The sequence below is a fragment of the Nematolebias whitei genome, chromosome 19, assembly GCF_014905685.2.
Source record: "Nematolebias whitei isolate Nwh7 chromosome 19, NemWhi1, whole genome shotgun sequence".
Taxonomy (NCBI): domain Eukaryota; kingdom Metazoa; phylum Chordata; class Actinopteri; order Cyprinodontiformes; family Rivulidae; genus Nematolebias; species Nematolebias whitei.
The window spans coordinates 25212465-25240162 of record NC_056516.1 but is presented as its reverse complement, the minus strand read 5'-3'; the positions used below and the strand labels follow the sequence as shown (position 1 = coordinate 25240162).

The 27698-nt window shown below is 38.9% G+C and overlaps 3 protein-coding genes across 3 annotated transcripts in view; 2 read left to right on the top strand and 1 right to left on the bottom strand.

Annotated features, from left to right (window-relative positions):
- Nucleotides 1-20234, top strand: part of cap2 (cyclase associated actin cytoskeleton regulatory protein 2) — a 23263-nt gene extending 3029 nt beyond the window's left edge. Inside the window, exons 2-13 of the mRNA XM_037693427.1 lie at nt 1462-1589; nt 1698-1798; nt 4609-4686; nt 12134-12277; nt 12690-12775; nt 13692-13797; nt 18014-18200; nt 18290-18453; nt 18873-18996; nt 19253-19335; nt 19413-19556; nt 19661-20234. Coding sequence (XP_037549355.1) covers nt 1472-1589; nt 1698-1798; nt 4609-4686; nt 12134-12277; nt 12690-12775; nt 13692-13797; nt 18014-18200; nt 18290-18453; nt 18873-18996; nt 19253-19335; nt 19413-19556; nt 19661-19744 — 1419 coding nt within the window. The 5' untranslated portion in view covers nt 1462-1471 and the 3' untranslated portion in view covers nt 19745-20234. The remainder of the gene's footprint in view (nt 1-1461; nt 1590-1697; nt 1799-4608; nt 4687-12133; nt 12278-12689; nt 12776-13691; nt 13798-18013; nt 18201-18289; nt 18454-18872; nt 18997-19252; nt 19336-19412; nt 19557-19660) is intronic.
- Nucleotides 20235-21250: 1016 nt separating this feature from the next.
- LOC119425722 (aurora kinase A and ninein-interacting protein) lies at nt 21251-22715 on the bottom strand. The gene is made up of 3 exons (XM_037693266.1): nt 22623-22715; nt 22304-22460; nt 21251-22215 (listed from the first exon to the last, which is right to left on the bottom strand). Exons 1-3 carry the CDS (start codon nt 22713-22715, stop codon nt 21251-21253), a joined length of 1215 nt encoding a protein of 404 aa, XP_037549194.1.
- Nucleotides 22716-23720: 1005 nt separating this feature from the next.
- vps28 (VPS28 subunit of ESCRT-I) lies at nt 23721-27233 on the top strand. Its single transcript, XM_037693683.1, has 10 exons — nt 23721-23782; nt 24434-24497; nt 24589-24617; nt 24851-24888; nt 24981-25070; nt 25149-25254; nt 25353-25454; nt 25677-25730; nt 25804-25895; nt 26176-27233. Exons 2-10 carry the CDS (start codon nt 24458-24460, stop codon nt 26294-26296), a joined length of 672 nt encoding a protein of 223 aa, XP_037549611.1. The 5' UTR covers nt 23721-23782; nt 24434-24457; the 3' UTR covers nt 26297-27233.
- The last annotated feature ends 465 nt before the right edge of the window (nt 27234-27698 follow it).

Here is a 27698-nt window from a genome sequence, read left to right as displayed (position 1 = left end):
CTCCATGTTTCTGCTCTCTCCATGTTTCTGCTCTCTCCAGGTTTCTGGTCTCTCCATGTTTCTGCTCTCTCCATGTTTCTGCTCTCTCCAGGTTTCTGCTCTTTCAGGTTTCTGCTCTCTCCATGTTTCTGCTCTCTCCATGTTTCTGCTCTCTCCAGGTTTCTGCTCTCTCCATGTTTCTGCTCTCTCCAGGTTTCTGGTCTCTCCATGTTTCTGCTCTCTCCATGTTTCTGCTCTCTCCAGGTTTCTGCTCTTTCAGGTTTCTGGTCTCTCCATGTTTCTGCTCTCTCCATGTTTCTGCTCTCTCCAGGTTTCTGCTCTTTCAGGTTTCTGGTCTCTCCATGTTTCTGCTCTTTCAGGTTTCTGGTCTCTCCATGTTTCTGCTCTTTCAGGTTTCTGGTCTCTCCAGGTTTCTGCTCTTTCAGGTTTCTGGTCTCTCCAGGTTTCTGCTCTCTTCAGGTTTCTGCTCTCTCCAGGTTTCTGCTCTCTTCAGGTTTTCAGTCTCCCACCAGTATCTGATGTTTTTGACCCACAGACCAGAAATAACCTCCGAGTTCGGTGACCGGCATGTGGCACTGCTGAGAGACTTTTCCTGCAGATGACTCGATGACGCCCACCAGGACGTGTTTGCTGCTCGCAGCTTCTAATTCCTGGACAAAAGAACCAAAATATACAGACAAGGAACTTTATTCAGTCTGAACAGCTGACAACTTGTTCCACTGTCCTTTAGAAAAGTCATTTTGTGAAGCAAAATAAACCCGATGGAGATAAAACCATTAGAGTAGTGGTGGCAGATCAGAAACTCCATGTTGCCTAGCAGTAGTTTGTGTAAACATGCAGCTGGATTGAATTCCTCCTCTGCTGACTAATAAATATTGGAAGCAGTCCTGAGTTATCTCGTGGTTAGTCAGAGTTAAAGAGGGAGACACGGTTCGGTCTGTCTTATTCGTGTTTGACGAGCAAACCCAAACCTAACAGAGGGTACAAAAAAAATACATGCAACTAAGTTTGATTAGTGTTTTTTAATTGTTAACATTCAGCATTTTATGTTTTTTTTTTTTTTTACTAATTTCAAAGTATTCCTTTACAGTATGTGTTGGACATGATCCTCAGCTTCTACCACGCCAAATTTTAGCTCAGTATTTGTGAAACTGGCTGAGTTGTAGTCTTTTTTTATGTGTTGAAGTTTGCTTCCTGGTGGTGGCCATCTTGAATCACATCGGCTTCAAAAGCCAGTGAGTTGTAGACGTCCATTCAGAGAGTTTTGTTAAAATCTGCCGTATGAGTTCAGAGATATTTTGCTGACAGACAAATAAATGCACACACAGACATGGGAAAAAGCATAATTGCTCTTTTTCTCTTCAGCAGTGGGTGGTAAAAACAGAAAAAGTGAATGTAATGTCGAGAATGACTTCTAACACCGAGAGCCCTGTGAATAAATAATTTAGTCTTTGTTTGTAGGACCGTCACTATGGAGGGTTTAATGCAGCGGCTGGAGCAGGCTGTGACTCGCCTGGAGCAAATGTCCGTCACGATGCAGCCGTCCGGCAGCATGGCTAATGGGAGCTGTGCCAATGGCATCGACGGAGGTGAGCGTGCGATCGAAAATGTTTGGGACTTCAAATAATTTCAGTCTTAGTGTTCCTGAGTTTAAATGAGGACGGTAAATAAGCAGGGACTTCTGTGTCTTTATCCAGGTCCGTCTCAGAGTGTGGAGGTTTTTGATGTTCTACTCAAAGGTCCGGTGTCGGACTACCTGAACTACAGCCGAGCTATAGGAAGCGAGGTGGAGACACATGTGAGTCCTCTAAAGTTGTCCCAGCGATTGATATAATGTACTGAATTCAAACTGTACAATCAAAATATTCAGCTCCTACAGGAGATGGAGGCTTTCAATTTGTAAATTAAAAACTTAAAAATGTTTGAATTTTTTTTATTATCCATAGAAACACATAGAATTTATTTCACTTCCATAAAACCTTTTTTGTTAAGACCTGCTTCATTTTACTTTCTGTATTATTGTCGTCTTATGCTACTTTGAATTTTTAGTTAACCTTTTGCTACATTCATTTCCTAGCTAACCTTTTGATGTTTTTTTGTAGTTTTGGATTTTAGCTAGCCATTTACCACTTCAAGCTAGATTTTTGACATTTTTAGCTAGCCTTTTTGAACTTTTAGCTATTAGCTTTTGGCGAGTATTTCACCACATTTAGCTAGTGTTTTATTACATTTAACTTTTAGCTACCCTTGTGCTTCTTTAGCTTTAGCTACACATTTGATGCTTTTAAGTAGCCCTCTGCTGTTTTAGTTTTCAGCTGATTTTAGCTTGCATTTTGCAAATTTTAGCTTCTAGCTACCATTTTGCTTCTTTTAGCTGGCTTAGTTTTATCTAATCCTTGGCATTTTTTTTTTACCTAGCCCTTTGCAGCAAAAAAATTCAGCTAGTGTTTTGCTACATTTGACTTTTAGCTAGTGTTTTTCTACTTGTTGCTTTCAACTAACATTTTGCTTCTTTCAGCTTCTAGGTAGCATTTGGCCACTTTTGGCTTTTAGCTAGTTTTTTGTTACTTTTAATTCTTGGCTAGCCTTTAACACCAGTTATTCTTTTACTAGCCTTTTTTGACATTTACTCTTTAGCTAGTCTTTTGATGCTTTTTTGTAGTTTTGGATTTTAGCTAGCTATTTGCTACTTCAAGCTAGATTTTTTACATTTATAGCTAGCCTTTTGAACTTTTAGCTATTAGCTTTTGGTGAGTATTTCACCACATTTAGCTAGTGTTTTATTACATTAAGCTTTTGGCTACCCTTATGCCTCATTAGCTATAGCTACACATTTTATGTTTTTAAATAGCCCTCTGCCATTTTAGCTTTCAGCTTATTTTAGCTGGCATTTTGCAAATTTTAACTTCTAGCTACCATTTTGCTGTTTTTAGCTGGCTTAGTTGTATCTAGCTCTGGGCAGCATTTATTTTTGCAGCAATAATTTTTAACTAGCATTTTGCTACATTTAGTTTTTAGCTAGTGTTTTGCTACTTGTCGCTTTCAGCTATCATTTTGCTTCTTTCAACTTCTACATAGCATTTTGCCACTTTTGGCTTTCAGATAGTTTTTTGTTACTTTTTTCATTCTTAGCTAGCCTGTAGCAACAATTATTCTTCTACTAGCCTTTTTTGACATTTACTCTTTAGCTAACTGTTTGATACTTTAACCTTTTAGTGTTTTGCTAATCTTATAATTTTTTTAATTGTCACGTTTAGCTAGCCTTTTGACACTTAGTTTTAAGCTAGTGTTTTGGTGCTTAAAGCTTTAACGTTAGTTTCAGTTTCTTCAGCTAATTTCGTCAAACGTTCAGCTGTTAGCGTTCAAAGTTCTCAGCAGCTAAAGGCTCCTTTAAGGAATGCTGTCCTCATTTACAAAAATATATTTTTTGTTCCAATCACAGCCTCTCACTGACGTCTCTTGGTTAGCATTAGCATCTCTAAAGTTTGTTTATATCATATGTGTTTAACCTAAAAATACCCAGCCATTTATCTACTGTGTCTGAGTGAAATTGATCAAATCTTCTGTTCCTTATTGAACATTGTCTGATTTTGTGCCAGGGGTTTTACTTGTTGTGCGAAGGAGCATTAAGCTCTTCAGAATGGTTCCTCTTAAAACAGGATCATTTCTGGATACAGTGCAGCCAGCGTTTATCCCACTGGGCACCAGTGTATAAACAGAAAGGATTGTTCCACTTTAGATTCCACTTAGATAGGCACAGGTCTGGAAAACTGAAGGATATTGAGGTGTGTGTGTGTGTGGTGGGGGGTGAGTTCAAAAGTATGCACACATATAATCACAAATGTTAGTTTTTCTCCCTCTGCAAAGCCAGCGATGCTAGCGTAAGTTAACTTTGACCTTATCAGTGAAACTTCAACTTTTATTCCTGTTTGTTAAAGACCTGCACCTCTGTTAGGACCATAAGTGTGTTTCACAGAACACCAGTTGGCAGTAAAACCTGTGTTTTGTCCTTGGACCTGAGCCAAAACGACAGAGGAGGGAAAGCGTTTGAGGAAACATAAAACACAGAATAGTTGCGTTTCTATCTCTGTGTCCCATCACTGAACGGACCGGAGGAGGGAGACGTGGGTAACTCAGAGTCAGAGGAATTCTACTTAACTTTATAAAGTCCCTTAAATGGAAAAGGCCTCCGTGGTGGTTCCTTTGGCCCGCCACGGGGCTAACCTAAACTGTGCAGTGTGCCTGTCAGACAGACAGATTCACATTTCTGCCATAGATTGAGCATTTAACTTTTCTGAGGGTGTCAATACTTTACATATTTTAAAAAATGTGATGACACTTTTCACACACCGATACAGGCTCAGGATTTGGTTAGCTCAATTATTTATTAGAATATTTTACCTCAAGGGATAATTGAGGTCTTTTGAAGCAGGGTTAAGTGAAACATGTTGTAGATGTCTCCTTGAAGGACCTCAGATTAGAGAAATAATTTAAATTTAATTGATAAGCTAACGGCTGGTTCAAGCAGAGCCAAGAGCAAAGAGAATTGCTTCATGCAGGTGTTTGCACAGAACCACTCTGAGTCATTCCTAAAATGTGTTCTTGCAGGCAGAGATGGTGAACGACGCGCTGCAGACCCAGAGAACTTTCCTGAAGATGGCTGCCACACACCAGGAACCTGCACAGGTACAACAGCAGATGGTTTTCACTCAAGCCCACTGACTGTGGGACAGCTGAGCTCACATCTGTCCAAGATTTACACAATTACACTGACAACAACCTCTGCAAGTATTTAACAGTTGAGTCCTGGTTTACCTGTCATCAAGTTATTACCAGTTAGAGTAAAATCTTCTAATCTCACTGGTGATTTGGTTGTTTGACAAGCTTATATGAGACCGTGTTGCGGTCTGTTTGGGTTGCGTTTATGCTGAAAACTTTAGCAGAAACGCTGCGGCACCGTTCTTGTGACACTCACTGCATCAAGCTTCTCACATTTATCAGCACGGAGACGAAGTGGATCTCAGTCCCGTGTTCCCCGGCGGGCAGAGCCGTTCACAGAGGGATCAGTCTGCTTTGTGTCTAAGAAAACGCCAATGCAACACATTCTCTGCATGCCCATGGACAGAGGGGGGGGGGGGGGGGGTAGCTGTGTGTGAGAGAATTAATAATGATATCATCCGCTTGGCCCGCTGTTGGTGTTGCCTGGCCCAGTGTCACAGAGTCCACTGGGCCAGGAGTTGACAAACTATCGTACGGTCGCTTTAAAACTAATGTATTTTGTCATTTGTTTTAGTGGGGGTTGTGATTGGCAGCGAATGGGCCCCCAGTAGGGGAGGAGGGTTGCTCACTTGGTGGGCATTATTGTATATCTGGCAACACTTCACTGCACAGAGCCCAAGTGTTTAGTGGAGGATATGAAAATCAAAGAAGGCAAACAAGAATGGGGTGCAGCTTTTATGACGAGAGGGAGACTGAGCCATCAGATGTTAAGTGTGTGTGTGTGTGTGGGGGGGGGGGGGGGGGGGGGGGGGCTGTAAGGCTAAATAAAAAACAAACACTGGAAACACCAAAGTTCACGCTCAATAATCCAAAATCCAACAATTGTTAAACATTGGAAACCGTAAAAAAAACAATCTAACTTGAAGCTGAAACTTTTATACATGACAGAGCATTAATAACACACACATGCACGCACACACACACACACACACACACACACGCAGACACACACACACACACACACACACACACCCACACCTTAATTCTCTGGCCTCTCTTCAGCGTAGTTCTCTTGTGCTCCCTGACTTTTTATGGGCATGTTCTATATTTGAGCCTGTCGTCAGTGGTGTGTGTGTGTGTGTGTTAGAATGAGAGCGTTAAACACAGCCTGGCCTGTTAACACTGATGTGTGTGTTCCAGATTCATGTCAATACGATGAACGTTTTATTACAAACCCTCTAACGCTGTCATCTCTCTGTTATCTTTGTTCCCAAAAAAAACAAACACCAACGTTTGTGCTACTATTTGTTAAACCACTCTGAAGTCAATTAGTTAAAATATGGCAGCACCCCCCCCCCCCCACACACACACACACACACACACACACACTTTGACGGCTTTTGCCAATGATGGATTCTTATTACTAAAATCACTTTTGAAGAACAATAAAAGTAAAAACAAAATGTCTCAAGTTTTTAAACTGATCACTTTCACACCAGGCAAGAAGAAAAACGCTTCAACTATGTTAATTAATACTTCACATCTTTTAAAGTTGGGTTATGTGGAAAGGGAATGAATAAGTAATATCTTACCTGTTGCAGATAGCTGTTTTAACAACCTCAGTTAGAAAAATAGAGTTTATTCCTGACTGGACTGATGAGCTAACGGCTAGTCTGAGTCGAGCCAAGACTAAAGTGGACTTCAATTTTAAAAAAATCACGTTTGTTCACGGGGACACTATTTTAAAAACCTTTACGATGCAGTAAGTTTTTTTCACAACATAGTTATTTAGAATTCTATGGTTATTTGCAAGCTCCAACAGTGGCAGCAGCAGTAAGCTGCAGCACTTCTGGTGTGGCCTGGGGAACCTCGATCAGAAATATTACAACATTTTTGCTCTAATTTGAGTGAAATTCAAAACTGACAACAATGTCTCTCACCTCAACTGACTCCTTTGGATGCTCCTCTGCTGTGTTGAGGTGGGCCAGGTGCCTAGATGCCTCCCTTTGGAGGTTTTCCAGGCATGGCCCATTGAGAAGAGACCCAGGACTAACTGGAGGGATTATAGATCGTCTCTGGTCCATTAAGGCTTTGGGTCCCCAGGAGGAGCTGGAGAGTGATGCTGAGTGTTAGTTTTTTAGTCTGTAGAGAATTAAACTTTATTTTTTTAAACCAAGGTCATTTAAAAATTTGTCTACGACAGGTAAGATATTATTTATTCATGACCACAACCCCTCATCCGAACTTTCCCTTTTTTATGTGAATGTTCATGAAGCATTCACATTATTGTGAGCCATTTTTCTTCCATACGTTTTTCAGCATCTTTCTCATTCCACAATTTTTATGCTATTTTAACAAATCATGCATCAAAACATCGTTCAGGAGAAGGGTGCTATGACTTTGGTATTGGTGCAACTTTAGCTTTTTGATATATTTAGCCTTTTCTGCCACTTTTTCTTCATAGAAAATGACTTGAGCTCATTTTACATCCTTCAAATCTTTAGATGTGTTTACAACCTTTTACTGCTCCTTTCACATTTTGTTCAGGTTCAGCTTCTTTCAGCCGCCTTGTGCAAATTTAAACTTTTTTCAGCTACTTTCAGCTGTTTTTCAGCTTTTTTGTGATCCTTTGAGATTCTTTCTGTTAACTACAACATTTTTGTGCTTCTTCGAACTCTTTCTGCTCATTTCAGCTTATTTATGCAAGTTTCATCTTTTTCTCCTATTTTAGCTACTATTAGCTGTTGTATGCTAATTTTAGCTTATTTGGCTAATTCCACATTTTTTGGACACATTTCATCTTTTTTTGGTCTAATTCAGCAAAAGTGTGCTCTTTCCACTTCTTGCAATTTTAGCTTCTCGCTGATTTTTTAGCTACTTTTCAGCTGTTTTTGTTGCAAATTTTTGCTTTTTTCAGATAATTTCCACTTTTTTGTGCTCTTTTCTGCTTCTTTCACCATCTTTCAGCCCTGTATTCTTTCTGCTTTCTTCTGCTAATTTAAGTATCTTCTACCTTTTCAGCTACCTTTTTAGCATTGCTAGCTAATTTTAGCTGTTTTCAGGTAAATTCAAGTTTTTTGTGGTAATTCCTGCTACTTTCAGCCTAATTAACTTTTCTCTGCTAATTTCAGCTTATTATGTGCCTTTCAAGTCAGCTTTTTCTGCTATTTCAGCTACTATTTAGCTGTTTTTATGCTAATTTAATATTTTTCAGCTAATTCTTGATTTTTTGGGGGCTCATTTCAGCTCCTTCCACTTCCTTCTGGTAGTTTTAGCTTCTTTATGGCTTTTATTATTATACCTTTATTTTACCAGGAAGAAATCCATTGAGATCATTAATCTCTTTTACATGGATGTCTCCTACTTTTTTGCTAATTTCAGCTTTTTTTTTGGTGCAAATTTCCTAATTTTTATGCAAATTTCTTCTCATTTAAACCTAATTCAGAAAATAAGTGTTCTTTTTGCGTTCTTCTACTAACTTATACTTGTTCTTCCATTTCAGCTACATTTCAGCATGTTTTTCAGCAAAGTTTTGTGCAATGAGCATCCACACTGCATTTTTGCAGGAAATGCAATTTCTCTATTTGCAATTAATCTAATATTGCAATATTATTGTTATTTTCAGCATTAAGATAAACAAAAACCCTGCTACAGACATTTTACCTCCATCACCGTTTCCTTAATTTCCTGCTGTTTGTTGGATACGTCTGGTCTCCCAAGTGTTACAAAACTAAAAGTAGCTGAAGACAAATACTTTTAGTTTTGTAACACTTGGGGGACTAGACGTATAAACAAACAGCATGGAATTAAGGAAACAATGATTTGAACCCCTCAGTTTGCCACGCTTACAGCAACAATCTAAAAAGATGAACTCGAAGTAAGGATCTGGTTCAAGTTGTATCTTTCCTGTTGGTCACTCTGTCATCTGTCCGTGTTCGACGCCAGAGAGGGGAAGTCCAGAGTGGGACACAAACTCTGACTCAGACTGTACGTCAGGCTGAGACTTGTTCTGTGAAAGACTCAAACACAAACCGACTTTTATTATTTAACACTTCGGTTCTGTTCATTAGAGCCCAGAACAACTAGTACTGGCACGGCATTTTCAAGTGGTTTTACTTTATGTCAAGAGAACTCAAGTTCACTAACCACTCTTCAAATTGATATTTAACGTTTTTAGTAAACGGTTAATGTTAGAAAGTGTTTTTCACATGACCTCCTTTGAATGGTGTAAATCTGTGCTTCCTCTGACGCTGAGCTCGCTTCTGTGCACGCAGGGATGAAATGATAGAATTTGATGCACGTGTTTTATGTTTTTTTTTCTTTCTGAAAACAGTTTTGCCCCAAAGGCTGTGGGGCGGTTAAATTAAAATGTTCAAAGTGTAAATTTTACCATTTTGTGTTCAACAGTTTCATATTTTTTCTCAGACTGTGTTCTTGAGTTGTTTCTGGTAGCTTCTGGAGTTCACTGTTTTTAGATTTATTGTTCGCCCGTCGAAGGCAGGACGTGTTATTGTGTAGGGGCTGAACGACTACATATTTTTAAAAGTTGACCTTAACGTTATAAAAGTCAAGTCGACGTCGACTAGTCGATGACGTCATAGGAACTCAAGACGCTATGTCATATTTGCAAAAAACAAATAAAACAAAAAAGAACAAGAAAACATTGGGTGTATATTGATGCTCCTACCATTTATCATACAGCAAATAAGTCACAGGAAAACCAAAACTATTATTAAAGTGCAAAAGTGAAAGAAGGGTGTGACACATAAAAAACAAGGCTAAGAACAGTGGGGTGGGTGGTGATAGTCCACCACTGCCCACCCCACTGTTCTTAGTTTTATTTAATTTAATCCACCATGTGGATTGGGTGGTATAGGGCTGGGAACAGCAGGGCATGGGACAGTGACTGTGTCTAGTCGACGTGAAATATAAAAACTCGCGAGATGTCCTAGTCGACTAGTCCCCTATTATGGTGTAGTCTCCATCCAGCTGTCTGTCCATAAATTGTCTCCTGTTTCGCCCATAACTTCTAATCCGATCAAGATAATTTAACAAAACTTCACTAGACAGTGTGTCGCGTACACATTTCATCGCTGCAGCTTCAAGGTCAAGATCACAAATCAAGGTCAAATGTTATACAAGGTATTTTCCTGTCCAAGTCATTCCAATTGCTGTAATAATAATAATAATAATAATAATAATAATAATAATAATAATAATAATGTGTTATGTGTTGTCATCATTGTAAGTTTCCATACAATGGCGAAATTGGCTCTCTGCATTTAACCCATCCACCACCAGGTGGAGCAGTGGGCAGCTATTGAAGGCACCCAGGGAGCAATTGGGTATAGGGTGTGCTGCTCAGAGACACCATGAGATGTGCAATGACTGGGGATAGAACCTGGGACTTTCGGGTCCCGAGTAGGGATGCACCGATCCACTTATTTCCCCTTCCGATACGATACCTGCTGTTTAGTGTCACCGATCCAATGACGATCCGATACAGAAAAACAGTGCTGAATTAACAAAAATGGTTAAATCATGTGATTAGCCATTTTTGTTGTCTACCTGGATGATTGAGCTTACAAACCCAGTGCTGAATTAACTTAAAACATTTGTTTTTTTTAAATGCAGACATGAGTGTACTGAATTACAAATTTATTGAAAACTCGGCACCATAACAGCACACTTTAACACACCAAGAGCTTCGCAAGCTTGGTCAATCATGTAAAAACAACACAACTGTAATTTGTTCAGTCAGTACACTTAGCATGTGATGTCACTCAGAGCACTAAGCATAGAATCAGAGTGAATAGATCTGCCCAGTCATGGATCGGTCACATTGTCACGATACCTGATCCAGAAGGTTTTTCAAATATCGATATCAATATTGGTATCGGATCAGTGCAGCTCTAGTTCTGAGTCGGCTGCCCTGCCTCTACCCCATCCCCCCCCCCCCCCCCATCTACCGTCTAATAATAATAATTAATGAATAATAATAATGTAATTGCTGTGTACTAGTTTGTTGATGGGCCGTATGAGTTGCTCCTGTTTTCTGTGTTTTAGTTTTTCTCTGTTTCCTCTGTGCAATCTGCCACTTCCTCATCTATCAGTTTTTGCCCCGCCCACTTTCACTTGTTTATCAGCTTCTGTCCAGTCGGTCAGTTTTTGCTTCACCCTCGGTGTTTGTTTCGAGCCGTGTCTGCATCTCCTTGAGATTTGTTCATGTATATTTTTTGTTTCTATGTCAGCCTTTTATTTTTTGTTTAATGAAACTTAATTTTCAAGTTTTTTCTTTAAGCTCCTTGTGCTTGTCTGTATTCCTGGGTCCAATCTCTACCAGAAAATGTTTAGCTATTTATTAAACCTGTTAAACAATTTAAACATGCCTGATGAATGGAGCTCTGTCTGCTTGTGTGGCTAATTCTGATTTTTTTTTTGTCTTTATCACTGAGCGTTAGTCAATGTTTGAGATCAATGTATATATTATGTATAATGACAATCAAAGCTCTCTAGACTAAATTCAAACATTAATAAACAGTCATAAAAGATCAATTCTTTCTGTGTTGTTAAATGACACACACACAAAAAAAACACTTTTCCAGCTCGTTACCAGTAAATTTTGTACGTTCTGTTGAGTTCAGTGCAAACCTCCAATAAAACGTTGTAGTCTTGAATCAGGGTGAGAGCAGGGGGGGATGTGGGGGATAACTGTAAACACCGGAGGAGCAGGATGCCTTACAAGGACAGAGGGATCTCCCCGTGAACCGAGGAATGTCTGAAGGAATGAAGTGCCGGGGAAGGGCCGCCCAGCGACGAGCGAAACTGCAGCGCAGATCTGGATGTTCTGAAAGGATCGAATAAAATCTTGTAAAATCAGACAAGGTCCTGAAGGAACCGCAGCGAGGCCCTGAGGCAGCATCAGCATCTGAAACACGTCTAATAAAATAAATGACAGGCCCAGAAGTCCTCGTCGTTTCATACCTGGATTTTAAACAGAAATAGTCTTGCATCGATAAAACATTTTGATCAAACCTTCTAAGTAATGTATGAAATCATGCAATCCTGTAAGATCCCACAGAGAATGTGATGAGGATGACTCTCAGCTACTACCACACCGCTCTGAATTTATTAGTGAAAGTGTCGGAGTCGGCCATTTTTGTGCTGACTAATGTTGAATAAAAAATAGTTTGGTTATTATTCAGCAGATGTGCATCCAATGGTTGCTCTCTGAGAGTTTCATTAAAATATAATAGATATTTTGCTAACACTACAGACAAGCAAACACAAATGCAGACACTGCTTAATAAAAATAGTATGTTACTAAAATAAAGAATCCCTCCATCTCTTCTTGCCTTTTTTGCATCCTTTCCGCCTTCTTCGTATTAATTCGGTCCTCGTTTTGCTCCTGCAGACGGAGCTCCAAGACCTCCTGAAGCCGATCTCGGATCACATCCAGCAGATCCAGAATTTCAGAGAACAAAACCGCGGCAGCCTCCTCTTCAACCACCTCTCTGCAGTCAGCGAGAGCATTCCTGCTCTGGGCTGGGTGGCTGTGGTAAGATATTGAAAATAAATCAATACAACTGACATGCGTGCTTATCATTTAAATAAAAGTGAATGAACAGCCTAACTTTGAAGCTAAACTGGATCATTTATTTGTATTTGATCATTAATCAGGGCTAAGAGAAGAGTTTCAACAGGTCTTCAGTTTAAAACGTATAAACAACATTTGTATGTAGAGATAATATTTCTGTTTCCCATCAGCACTAAATATTATTAAGATGAAAGCAGCTCATTTTTTACAAACCATTGAAGTCATCCCTGCTCTGCTGCCAGGAAAATACTTTCCAGACATTCTTCCCTTTCATCTTTTTTAAACCATCAAATAAGACATGTTTACCATTAACCATGAAGCTTATCCTGGCTCACTAAGAAAATAAGACCCCCCCTCATCGTTTGTGTCTCAGAGTCAGAAGCCTGGTCCGTACGTGAAGGAGATGAACGATGCAGCCACCTTCTACACCAACAGAGTGCTGAAGGACTACAAGGAAAAGTAAATATGAGGTTTTTATACGCTGTGAAAAAAGTAGCAGCTTATAAACCGGCAATTACGGTATTTGTAAGATAATTGAATGTAGCTTTTTTTTTATAATGTAGCTGTTTTTTTAATATCATTTCTTCTATTGGCTTTTTATTTTAGCTGCTTTTTTATTGTCTATTGTTGTCTGTGTTCTTTGTTTAAAACATGTCTCAAATGAGTCCTCGTGGCTCAATGAGACTAACCTGTATAAATAAAGGCTGAATGAATGAATGAATGAGTACAGTATATGCCCACCATGCCACTCAGTTCACCCCCCTTTTTTTACATGGGTGGTTCCACTTAAATTTAAGGCTTGATGTGGATTAAAATTTGCTCAAATGATCAAATAAATTGTGATCTATATTCAGATCAGCACTGCTGCCTTAAAGTTCAGCTGTAATATTGATTATGGGAAATTAGATTAGGGTTCCCAGTTTAGTGGTTTGAATAAATGGTAAATGTATTTATATAGCACCTGTCTAGCTAACCAGGCTACTCAAAGAGCTTTACAGCACTGTGAGATATTTTACCCATCCGCACATTCATACAGCGCTCTACTACAAATATAATCTGAGTAATCAGTTCTTTAAATTACATTCATACACTATATAAGAGGCAGTGAGGGGTTCAGTGTCTTGCCCAGAGACACTTGGACATGTGAACCTCCAGCTGTCCCTTTGGAGGACATCTGCTCCAACCACCAAGCCTCAGCCTGAACCACATCTGTCACAACTCAGCTCGTGGTTGTATTTAAGGGTTGCCTTTCCACAACAAAAACAAAACGGCCTCAGATGCAGAAAGAATGACACAAACGTAAAATTTTCATCAAATCAATCTCTGACTGAAAACTTCTGTCTTGTTTTGTCACATTGCCTCCCATCCCTCCCAGCGACAGACACCATGTGGACTGGGTGCGCTCCTACCTGTCCATCTGGACTGAGATGCAGTCCTTCATCAAGCAGCACCACACGACAGGATTGGTGTGGAGCAAGACTGTGAGTCCACAAATACGACGACAGCTGCAGGAAAAACTGCATCTCCCGCAAAAAGGCTTGACATTTGGTGAACAAGCTTAAGCTAAACAAAGTTGAAACAAGCAGAACAGCAGCTAAAATAAGCTAAACTAAAGCCACAAAGTAACATTAGCAAAACAGTTTCTAAAAGCTACAACCATCAAACTTTTAGCTAAAACCCAAAATCAGCAAACTACTGGCTTTGTGCTAAAATTAGCAAATCCAGTAGCTAAAAGTCAAACAGCACATAATAGCTCAAACTAACAAAACAACAACTAAAGGCTAAAATTAACAAAACAATAGCTGAAAGACACATTTAGCTAAACAGCGGCCAAACACTATCTAAAAGCTAACACTAGCAGCCCAGTATATAACAGCTAAAATCTGTAAAATTGTATACAAAGCCATATTTAGCAAAACATTAGCTAAAAGCTAAAATTAGCAGCCCAGTATCTATCCATCCATTTTATTTACCCGTTTATTCCATTTTGGGTCACGGGGGTCGCCGGTGCCCATGTCCAGCAATCACTGTGCGAGGGGCGGGGTACACCCTGGACGGGTCGCAAGTCCATCACAGGGCCGCAGCCCAGTATATAACAGCTAAAATGTGTAAAATGGTAAAGCTAAATTTAGCAAAACATTAGCTAAAAGCTAAAATTAGCAGCCCAGTATATAACAGCTAAAATCTGTAAAATGTTAGATAAAGCCAAATTCAGCAAAACATTAGATAAAAGCTAAAACTAGCAGCCCAGTATATAACGGCTAAAATCTGTAAAATGTTAAAGCTAAATTTAGCAAAACATTAGCTAAAAGCTAAAACTAGAAAATGAGTACAGTAGTTAAAAGCTAAACGTGAAGCACATACAGTATGTTCAAGTAAATTTCAATCATTTCAATTTTGGTAAAACTGCTTATGAATAGTTAAATGGCTGAAATGGTTAGTTTAAAAAATATACAGAAGAAACTACAAACAGGAAAACAACAAGTGTGAAAGCTGACTCAGCATTACAGCACATTCATCTAAACTGATGATTTTTTTCATCATATGCTTCTTAAACGTGCCTGATCACAAAGAAAACTCCTCATCTGTGTTTCATTCGGTTTTTATTTACTGGTTTTAGTACTTTTACATCACCTGCTCTTTGCTTCCATGTTTAGTTACAAGGTTACATAAACCACTGCAGAGAGCATGAATGAATGAATGAGCATCTTCTCAGTGGCTCCCTTTTCTGCTTCCAGAGCTCCCATCACTCCCACAAACACTTCGGTTTTATGGATGCCCGCTCAGAAACTCCTTGGCTCTCACCTACGGTGGATCCCAAAGATTACGACGGCTCAAAGCTAAATATTTCGACAGACTCCCCTCTTTCTTCTGGAGGTTGGAGGAGTTGAGCTCTTTCTGACTTTCGGTGGCACAAACACATTTTTTGAAGCAAATTTCAAGCTGTAATTTAAATAGAAGATTCTATTCATGAACGCCCGTAATGTTTTTTTTCTTTAAATGTTACAAAACTCCACAGGAAGTCATAACCCGGTGTCCATCTACAGCTGATTAACTTTTGAAGTCAACCTGATTCAAGATGGCTGCCAGCACTAATCAACTTAGGTCATTTTACAGGTTCTGAGATAAATTTGTGTGCGGTCATAGCTAGGAGGAGGTGGAATGCTTGTTTCATTTATTCATCGTTTTTTGTGTAGATTGAACAGAATCCACAAAGCCAAGTTCGTGGCCGAGCTGTAGATGTGCTGCTGGCAGCTGCATCTTCTGGTTCGCTCAACTCCTCTATCAGGGTGAAACCTGAGAGCCTGCTGTGGCGTCAGCTGTTGCGCCTGCTGTGGGACGACAGAGCTGACGTGCGTGCGCACAAGGACGAAAGTGTTGCCCGAACAGGTGGTCCTCGGGGTTTATTTGAATGGAGGTTTTCTTCACAGAGGGACCCCGACAAAGGGCCTGTGTGCGCACGCGGCCCGCGCCGTAACCTAAACTGCAGGGCTGGTCACCTCGACACAGCCGTCAGCTGCTGCTCAGATACAGCTTTAATGACAAGCTTATTCTCCGAAAGCCACAGGCTGACATATGGACACATGTATGCACAGTTCCTACGCTCTGTACCCAACTCGGAGCGTGAAATAAAGGAATTAACTGGGAATAAAATGCTTCAGCAGGATTGCAGCTGTCTCCTTGGTCCCTATAGATAAGCAGCCTCTGTCACATTTGGTGGACGTTGAGGTGTGGCAGGACTTGAATGAAGCTTTTAATAAGACAAAGCAACAAAGGAACGAACAAACAGCTAAATGCATGGAAACTAAAGGATAATCTAGCAAAACAACTCAGGAAAACGAGGAACTATACGTACGGTACTGGCAAGAGGTGTGCTGATCAGTGTTGCCAGATTGGGCGGTTTACTGCCAACTGGGCAGTTTTCATTCTGATTTTGCTGGGAACTCTGGGAAGATTTTTTGGGATTGTTGCATTTTGCCACATATTGTTAAATTACCTTGGCTTTTACTGATGTGTGTTCATGTTCAAACAGTAAATATACTGTAACAATATATCGATTGGGCGGATTTTTGTGTGATGTGGCAGTTTTTAACAGATTTTTGGGCTGGAAAAGCTCCACTGGTGCTGATTACTAACATAATGCAGGTAAGAGACTGGAAACAAGGACTGTGTAGGACATCTAGTGGTTTGACCATTTGAACAGAACACAGAAGAACAGCCGAACCTACCAAAACACAAGAAATACAAACAAAGATGAATTAAAAACAGCTGAAAGCTGAAGCAAAGACATGACAGCCTGCTGGATTGGACTTAAAGGACGAGCAAGATGAGCTTACATAACTCCCCACAGAATATCACTTCTTCAAAATTAAAAAAAGTATTTTCTTCCAAGGTGGCACAGTGGCTCAGTTGGTAGCGCTGTTGCCTCTCAGTTGCCGGATCGAATCCCGGCTGGGGGACCTTTCTGGGTGGAGTTTGCATGTTCGTAGATACGTACTCCGGTTTCCTCCCACAGACTAAAAACATGCATGTTAGGCTGATTGGTAACTCTAAATTGTCCCTAGGTGTGAGAGAGAGTGAATGGTTGTTTGTCTCTATGTGTCCCTGTGATGGACTGGAGACCTGTCCAGGGTGTACCCCACCTCTCGCAGTGATTGCTGGATATGGGCACCAGTGAACCCCGCAACCCAGAAAGGAAGAAGCGGGTAAAGAAGATGGATGGATGGATTTTCTTCCAATAGTTGATATATTTACTCAGTAAACAGTCGGTTGGTCTAAGTTTTATGACAGAGATCTCTGGTCCGTTTATTGAGTTTTGAATGTTTATGTTTAAATTATCCATTTTTTCTGTTTTATATGGTTTAAAATCACAACACAAAACAAGAAATCACCAAAAGATTTATCTGAAAATGGTCTGGTAGAAGGGCTAGACTGAAAATAAGATAAAAAGAAGAAGAAAATCTCCTTGGATTCAAAATCTAAAGAAATAATGAGCGGCTCCAGATTTTCCACAGTACGGTTAACGTTTGCGGTGCTTTATGTTTGTGAACACACAACCCCTCCTCTTCAGACACATGAACACACACATGCTGCGTGTAATCCAGCGGTATGTGCTGAGCTTAGTGTGGCAGCTCTGCTTTGTCGAGCTGCGACACCTGCAACACCTGCGCCTTGTGTCAAAGGTCACGTCACGACTCTCACATCGGGGGACCGTTTGGCTCTCTGAAGACGTGCAATAAGTGTGTCTTGTGCAGCAGCTGTGAGAAGTCTCTAAATGGGAGAAGGTGTGTGTATGGATTGTTCTGCTGCAGTTTTAGTGCACACATCCTATTTGTTAAACCAAATCTGTCCCAGACATGAAAATGCTCAATATAGAAACCAATAAATAAGAGTTAATCTGATGTTCTGTCAAGTATTATTTAAAAGCCACAACTTTTATTATATATTTTTACAAAATGTATTTAAAACTGCGAATTGGATTTGGAACAAACTGAAAATAACCTTGAATTAACTAGAAAGCTATTTAAGTGAATCACTGTCAATTTAGGCCAAGACATTTTAAATGCAATACTCCCTCTGCTGGACATTTTTATTACTGCAGCTGATCTCCTTTAACACATGAGGATTTTTTTTCCTCAATAATAACTAAAATAAAACCTAAATGTAACCCTAGCCTTGGTTTATTTCTTCTCACAGGGACCCATTGCTCCTGCTTCTCTCTTTGCCTCCCCCCCAGCCCCTAGTGCTCCTTGTCCCCCTCCTCCCCCCGGCCCTCCTCCAGTCTTCATCGATGATGATGACTCCAAGCCTCAGGCAGACAGTGCAGCAGTCCAGCACTCAGCGTTATTCACTCAACTCAACCAGGGCATGGACATCACGAAAGGTTGGTCTGTCGCTCGGCCAAAAGGGGCAGAGGATGATATAAAGACTCAAGGTGTTGTATTTAACGCTCCTCGCCCTGTTGGTTTGTAGGTCTGAAACATGTCTCAGATGAACAGAAGACCCACAAGAACCCCAATCTGCGCTCTCAAACATCTCCAGTCAAAAACAACGATTCCCGGCCTCTTATGTTTCCGAAAGCATCTGTCCAGAAAAGACCCCCTCTGCTAGAGCTGGACGGAAAGAAATGGAGGGTGGTGAGTTTTTCTTACCTTTTATTTTTTTTTTACTATCTATCCATCCATCCTACTCTCATTTAGAAGCACCGTGCATTTCTAAATGACTACCAATTTCACTGATAAACTCCATTTTCTGGCATGGTGGAACAGTGGTTAGAGCTGCCACCTCACTGCCTTTTTATTTAGTTTGTATGTTCTGACTGACTTCTCTCCTGCATGTGTGAGTTTTCTCCAGATACTCCGGTTTCCTCCCGCAGCCCCAAAAACATGCATGTTAACTGTTAACTCTAAATTGTTCCTAGATGTGAATGGTCTCATTTGTCTCTATGTGTCCCTGTGATGGACTGGAGACCTGTCCAGTATGTCCCCCTCGCCTCTCTCACAGCGACTGTTGGGCGTTTCTTCAGGTTTTTTTTTTGTTTCCTCGGTGTTCGCAGGAAAACTTTGAGCAGAAACACGATTTGCTGATTGAGGAGACCGAGCTGAAACAGGTGGTGTACGTCTTCAGCTGCAACAACTCCACCCTGCAGATCAAGGGCAAAATCAACTCCATCATCATAGGTGAGCTGGACTAGAAACTGAATTTTTCTGTGCAACTGCAGCGTGCATGCTGAGTGCTGGATGACTCGGTTGAAAAAGCTTCAAATAAGTTGCTAAAGCTGATAGAAGCAAAGCGTTAGCTAAAAGCTAAATGTGACAAAAGGCAAGCTTGAAGTATCAAAAGGCTGGATAAAAGAAGCCAAAAAACGTATGGAAAAATAAAAAATCAACGTCTCTTGTTTGAACTTTCCTTATATTGGTGGATTTCTTTCTTCAGATAATTGCAAGAAGCTGGGTCTGGTTTTTGAGAACGCTGTTGGGATTGTAGAGATCATCAACTCCAAGGCAATCCAGTTACAGGTGAGCAACAGCAGGTGGTTTTGTTACAATGCTGCCATCACGCGCCATTTAAAAAAAACATCTTAAAACATGTGCAGGTGTTGGGAACAGTTCCCACCATTTCTGTCAACAAGACGGAGGGCTGCCAAATCTACCTGAGCAAGGACGCTCTGAGCTGCGACATCGTCAGCGCCAAGAGCTCCGAGATGAACGTCCTGATACCAGAGGGAGACGACGACTATGTGAGTGTCGGAACGAGGCGGCGGAGCTCCACATGGAACTGAACGAGTGCTTTTGTTTTGTTTTTGACGCTTCGCTTCAGCCGTCTCCTCGGTTTGTTTTACAGAGGGAGTTCCCCGTCCCGGAGCAGTTCAAGACGGTTTGGGACGGCTCCAAACTGGTGACGGAACCCACTGAGATCGCCGGCTGATTGAGTGTAAACACATGCAGTACTGTGCAAAACGAAGCAGCAGTAAAAGTCCTCCCAAATTATAAATAAACACTTTAATATCAGAAAGCCTGAAAGACCTCAGTCAAGACCTATTTATAAGATCTGACTGATTGGAAGCAATAAAATAATTACAAGGTGGTTAAACTTTTGCACAGCACTGTCCACTTGGTGTCATTATTCAGATTTAAAAGGGATTTAATAAATATGAACCGTCTCCTTGAGCCAATATTCGTGACTTTTAATAGAAAATCTTTTGGCACTTTGAATTTATTAAAAGTAACAGTCGAACAAAAACCCAGATTTTGTTAAAACGTCAAATTTACCGTCTGTGCCATAACAACACGGTACAGGCGTTTATAGTCGAGTATGTAACTAATTCAAATAAGCGTTACTGTTTTTCTCATCATTGTATCTTATTATTTTCAAACATAAGGAATTATTAACACGTCGCAACATCCAGCAGCCTGTACACCACAGATTCTGTTTGATACCTCTTTTATGAGTTTATAAGTCGTGTTTATGTTTTAGTGAGATTGCGATTAATATTTTGTAGCTGTGGTTTTGATCGTAATCGTACATAAAACAGTTCAGTGATGCAGGAGCTCAAGTGAATGCAAAAGGGTCAGATTAGATGTGACGCTGCAGACATTTCAGAATAATTAAAATCATGTCGGTTTTCTTTAGAATAAAAAGCATCATTCACGCTTGATCACTTCCTGCCTCTGCACATCACTTTGTTTTGTATTACAACACAAATGTCACCGACATTAAAAAGATGAAAGAAAACTTGAGGTTGAATTTACATGAAATGATGTAAGTCTTGTTATTTTTTAAATAAAACTAAAATCTTTCATCTGTGGCTTGTGAAGGGTTTTATTTTACATGAAAAATTCAAACGGATAAAAAAATTTTTTTCAAAAATGCACCAAAAAAAAAAAAAGATCTAGCATTTCCTGAAGAAATGCGTATCACTCACCACCTTTCATGCCCGAGTCTTAGATTAAGATCATCTCACGTCGAGAAAAGGTGGGAGTTTTAGCTGTTTTGGTCAAACCTTGAATATAATTTTATCATCTCATGCAATAGTGGAGAATGTCTATGTTTTGGGAATGACTCTCAGCTTAAAGTCAAATATTTGATCAAAATCAGCCAAACTGACCGAGTTGTAGCCATTTTGGTGTTTTCCAAGGTCAGATGGTTGTGGCAGCCATCTTGAATGTATTTAGTGTCAAAAGTTAAATCAGTTGGAGATGCACATCCATCGAAAACTTTCTAAGTGTTTCGTTAAAGTCTGTCCAGTGGTTTGTTTTAGTTAGAGATGAGCACAGGTCTTGTTGGAAGAAACATTTTCATCTATTTTGACCTTTCAGTGGCGGGTAATAAAAAGCAACTTTGGCACAAATAAGTCAAAAGATTTAGAAAAAAATTATGTGAGAAATCTACATCATTTGAACTAAAGTTACACAAAAAGATCAGGAATGTGCTTCAGTGTTTGATCACCATGTTTCCCTGAGAGTCTTGAGTAAAGAGCATTTCATCCTCCTCGTCATCTTCTTCTTCAGATTTGTAAGGACAGCTTCTCACCCCTCCAGAGCTCATGTTACTCTCATCTTTGAGTGGACTCCTGGTTGTCGGACCTCGATGTGCGATCACCCTGAAGCCCTCAGAGTCCTGAGTGAACAACGCAGCCCAGCTGTTCCCATCAGTCTTTCTGTTCCGCTGCTGAGGTTTCTGAAGAGGAGAGCTGCTCAGTTTTGTCCTTGTTGAGTCAAAATGCACCTCTCTTCCTGCGCAGCTCCATCGTCCATCTGTGTGTTTTAGTGAAGTGCTTTTTGGTTCTGCCTGTTTGTGCTCTGGAAGTCCAAGAAGAGAGACAGAATATTGCTTCTTTGGGGAATTTAAAAAACTGTTTTCTTTTTCATCTTCTGCCTGAGGATGGAGTTTATCTGGTATTTGAGTTAATGTTCTTCCTTCAGCACCTGTCAAACTTCCAAAAACCTCTTCACTCACTGGGCTGTCTAGGAAAATTCTCTCAGAGTTCTCAAGGTTTTTCTTTGTGTAGTTCTTATCGTTTGGATCAAATTCACTTTCTGGGAACTGGCTGCAGGTAAACTGTGAGTCCTGAGTCCATGTTTGAAAAGGTGTTTGACTGTCATCTGGCAACAAAGAGGGTTCGGTGTGCCTCGTCTTATTCTGAGGTGGTTGACACTCTTCAGACCCTTTATCTTCAAACTCATAGTCTGGCAAAGACAAATGATGTCCTCCTTGATGCTGTGACGGTGCTGCTTCAGTCTCAGTCACATCTTCATCTCTCTCACAATCTACACCAGGATCATCAAGACGTTCATTTCGTCCTCGCTTTTTCACGGCGGGCGCTGCGGAGATAGACGATGAAAAGGGCTGCACTGGATCCAGGTTTGGTAATTCAGAAGAGCACATCTTGTGAATAACTAAGAAGAACAAGAACACAAAATAAAAAAAAATCGCACTTTATACAGCTTCATAAATTAATTCACAAGACTACTTCGGACTGCGTACCTCTTCGATGAGGCGTGAAAAACATTGACATAGCGCTCTGTTTGTTCTTAGGCATTTCCACTTTGGTCTGAGTGAAGTTGAGTGCCACAGCCAAGTTGTAACCTTCACCCTCAGCCAAGGGATTCAGCAATTTTGAGATGGGACGGGCGAGACGTTTCTGAAAAGCAAAATGTGCAATACCAAATATTACCTTACTATCGTACGCTGGACGAGTGTAACAGTGTCAATAGAGGCTACTAATAAATATTTTCAAGCATTATTTCAAAGATTTGTTGAAAGGCAAAGAAGTTGAGTGTTTGAAGCTTATTTCAAGTATCACCTGTTTAGCTTTTCCTTTCAGTTGTGCCGTATCGAGCCAAACGCCACATTCCTCTTGAGCAGAGTTGTGCTGCGCTGCTTTAGAGGCCTTCATAATGAACTGCAAATCAGTAAAAGTAGGTTCAAGAAGCTTATTTACAATATCCTGGTAGTTACTGCAAAAACCTTTTGCATGTTTTCATACTGCCGTAAATGTGATTACTGCGGAATTTACTTATACCGGTAGTATGTGGATTTTTACTCTGCAAAATCTGCTGACAGGTTACCTTTTTAATGTATGTTTATTTTAAATCAAAAGTCACAATCCTTGCTTTGACTTTACAGTGATGTAAACACAAAAGGGTCATATTGTTGGTTTTCATTTGTCTGATTTTACTGCTAATTCAAGTAAACATTTAGACTTAAGTGTAAAATTGACATGTATGGCAAAAATAAAGAAAAAACTAAATACAAACATGTTTTCTGAGGTGAGGTATTTAAACCACACATAGATTGAACACAAAGTATTTTAACAATACGATCTGCATAATTAAAATAACATTATAAAATTACCTGAAACTTTAATTTCAAATAAAGATTGAATTGATCTTTCAAAACAAGCATTTTTTGGGGGGGGGGTATAATTTATTAATTAAATTAATAATTCATTTTCACAGAACAGATAAATCTAAAATAACATGATAAACATCTTTAACATATTTGACGATTCATTTTATTACGATGATTGTTGAAGAAAGAACTAAAACAGTTTACAGCTTAGTTTCTTTATATACACGTTTTAAATAAAAGCTCTTGTAATCTATCAAACTCATAACATTGTCAATTAAGGATTTTAGGATCTCTATATTTTCTTTAACTCACCTAATGTTGACAAAACGAAGAACGTTCAAATCCCACTCTATTTTGATTCTGCCGCCACAATACCGGGCTGCCCTTATCGTTTGCCTAACTATAAATCAAAACTCGATAAGACTTAATAAAAACAATTTATTGTCATAAATAGCTCATCTTCAATGACTATAAATATATCAAAAGTACACATTTTATTAAAAATAATGGTTTATATTTTTAGTAAGGCGCTATAGACGTCTAGTAGCTTGACGTGTGAAGGTCTTCGTTGAGGGTGTGTTTACATTGACGTCCCAGGGTTTTGTTAACAGGGTAAGAAAAGTGTTTTTAATTTTGTTTATTAGCTGCCCATTGAAACACCGTGAAAATACTGGAGCTTTATTGTAGATTTTTACAGTAAGCCTTTGTTTAACGTCGTTGAATGTTTAAAATAATTATATATTCGACCGAGTTTACCTAAATCATAAGGGAAGTGCTAAGGAGTTAGCTTCGACAGCTAACTTCAGGGTTAGTTCGGTAATAAATTAATATACTGCCGATTAAATGCTCTCTTCTTTGGTAAACTAATAGTTACAGATTTCATTTAGTTTGAGTGCTTGGCCAAGAAATTTATCATGACCGCATTTTTCTTGATTTCGACTCCCCTGAACTGTAATTAATAATTGGGCCAAGTACAATGTCACATGATTTCATAGAACTATCTGGTGGATACTGTAACAGTAAATTACTCACTCTTCAGTTTAAAAACAAGATTTAGTAATTTATTAATGTTTACGTAATATGACCAGATAAAAGCAGTCCTAATAGACTTTGGTAATGTAGCATTTTGCTTGTATAACCAGCGCTCACTGTAAGTTTTATAATAATTTGACTGTGTCCTGGCATACCCCAGAAAGTTACTTAGTCATTATTAAGAAACTTGATTTCTGATTACATATTTATTTGCTTATATCTAAATATCAGACCATTTCCTGATACATCAGCGTCATGTTCCATGGTATAGCAGGTACAGGAGGAGTGGGTGGAGGTAAGATATGAGATTTATGTATTCAGACTGAACAAATTCCTTTCAAAAGTCAAGTTCAGTATTATTATGCATAATCCTTTTCTCTTCACAGCTCCAGCTAATAAACCCGAGTTGTATGAGGTAAATATAACAGTTGGATATAGAACTGTTTTTGCTTTGGAAACCATAAAGAAGCACAAAATAGTCATCTTAATTTTTTTACATTTCAGAATTTTTGCTTACATTTACTTAAAAAAAAAATCTGCATTTCATTTATTCTTTTGTTTTAACAAGAACTATAAGAAATCCATCAATACGTTTAAAGTTTAACATGAGGTCAAGAATAAGTGCGACTCTAAATTGTTTCATTTCAGGAAGTGAAACTTTACAAAAATGCAAGGGAACGAGAAAAGTAAGCGTTAATATACTGCCATCTACTTCTGTAATATGAGTTTAATATATACTAGATTTGTGGGATTGCAACATTTTAAAAATCTGTTTAAGGTTTGACAACATGGCAGAATTGTTTGCTGTCGTGAAGACCTTGCAGGGGCTGGAGAAGGCTTACATTAAAGACTGTGTAACACCTAATGAGTAAGTAACACTTCAGCTAATACACCACATAAACTATAAAAGCACATTTTATTAACATGGATGAAATTATGTTTTCAGGTACACTGGTTCCTGTTCCAGGCTCCTGGTTCAGTATAAGGCTGCTTTCAAACAGGTGCAGGGCTCTGATGTTGGCTCCATCGACGATTTCTGTAGAAAGTACAGAGTGAGTCCTCATTTGCATTATATGAAGCATTTAACGGAAGATAATCTTTAGACTTCTTATTTTTAAAGTGTTTACTGTTGTCTTTTTGGGGTTTTTAGCTTGACTGCCCACTAGCAATGGAGAGGATTAAAGAGGATCGGCCAATCACCATCAAGGATGACAAGGGCAACCTGAACCGTTGCATTGCAGACATAGTTTCTGTATGTTTTTTTTTTTGTTTCATTATTATTATCAAATTTATACATTATATTACTAAACAAAAAAGTCAGCGCGTTCAGATTAAACTGCACTTGTTCAGAACAATGGTTAAAAATGTGAGCGCATGCTGCCAACTTTAATTTTTGTTTCTTAAAGAAATGGATATTTCCAAATATTCTGTGTTCTAAGATTTTCATTTTTCCCCCAACATTTCTAAAACTCAGCTCTTCATTACTGTGATGGACAAACTGAGACTGGAGATCAGAGCCATGGATGAGGTACTTTTAACTTTTTTTTATGTAATATAGGAACAATTGTCATTAGCTGACAAAATGATTTTTTTGGCTTCAGATCCAACCAGACCTGAGAGAGTTGATGGAAACCATGAACAGAATGAGCAACATGCCTCCAGATTCCGAAGCAAAAGACAAAGTTAACCTCTGGTTAGTTTCACCAAACACTTATAGCATTCATTATAATAAATCCTGTTCAATGCCAAATCTTATTTTCCTTTGGTAAATTCAACTATCATCATATAAAATAGACAATCATAGTAATTTACCCCAACAAAACATTATTAAAGAGTACAAGTTGTACCATTACTACATGTGATATTCAAGTTTTGTCTTTGGATTTCAACAGGACAGCATAAAACATTTTGGCCTCAGTGGTATTTTAAATGTTTTGTAATATTAATCATCTTTAATTGCCTTTTTGTCACAGGTTGTCCACCCTCAGTGGCATGTCTGCCTCAGATGAGCTGGACGATAACCAGGTTCGTCAGATGCTGTTCGATCTGGAGTCAGCCTACAACGCCTTCAACCGCTTCCTCCACTCCTCCTAAATCTTTTGTCCACTATAGACACCTCTGTGTGGAACTCTAACTTAATAATAAAACTTTACTTTCTTCTGATTGTTTTGGCAGGGAGTAGATTCATATCTGGACAGTTTTCAGTCCCACATCTCCACGTTTTTCATTTTTTCTGTACATCAAGTTCTTGTGTTCATTAATCAATTCATGTATAGTTCAAACTCTGCTGCCTTGTACCGTATACTCCATTGTTTCTGGTTCATCATGCCAACTGCAGCCTTGCTTTGTGGGTTTGTCTCATATTATAAGCTGATTATTTAGCCTTTTTTATACTCAAATGTGTAAAAAAAAAATTGGGCTCTTTATTCTGGCCTTAACAGAACAATTTCCTCTTAATTTTGTACTATGAGATCTACTTATTCTAATTTTATAACTAAATTTGACAGAGCACCAACGAAAAAAAGCATTTTAAAGATGTGAAGGTTGAAAAAACAGCTGAAGTCTTTATGTTTCTTTAATTGTGTCTGTTGTGTCATCTATGACTGTCTAGATTTCATATCATATGTTTTTACTGTAAAATCTTGTAACTCTGTAAATAGAGTCAAAGAAACAGGCTTTGGCGACAGTTCATCTGTGTTGCTTGTCAGTTCTCAGGCAAAATAGTTATTTGTCTTGAACACTCCTTGTTATAGTAGAGATGCTGAGGTGGAAAGAATGTGGTTTTTGTTGTTGATTTCTTGTTTTCCTCTCTCTGTACTTTAACGTGTCTAATCCAGATTTTTGTTAGAAAAGAGGGCTTCATCGCAACATAAATGGGCAAAATGAGGGTAGACAGACCATTTCATTTTGCTTGCTAAATATGTTTCAACCTTCAAACATTAGGGAAAACATATTTATTACGATCATTGTAAATAATAGTGTTAATTTTTAAATAAAAGCATGTAAGAGCTTTTTAGAAATAAATAAAAATCTGCAAAGTTGCATGTCTTGTAGCCTAAATTTTATATATATATATATATATTTATTGTTCAATGCATTAGTTGTGATTACCACTTAACATTTTGTATCCTTGTGTTTATCTGTAATTACATTAGATGTTGGTTTTATTTACTCATATTTTGATCATTTTAGCTTTCTGGAATTTACTGGAAATTTTACGTCTCATTTTCCTACTTTTTTTGTTGATATTATCCTGATGTGTCAATTTGTTTCTGTTCTTGGTTGTTTGTACATTTAACCTCTAATTATTGGTGTGAATGTTGAGTCAGTATTCACATCATGTTTTCTTTTTTGTATATATATACTTTTGGAGTTTCAGCTGTTCCAACTAATTAGGTATCAAAATGTTCATCTTTCTTTTAAAAAAGAAACTGTCCAGGTGACCTAATTGAAAAATGTTGGATTGTATACCTGGATGATTGAGCATGGACTTTGT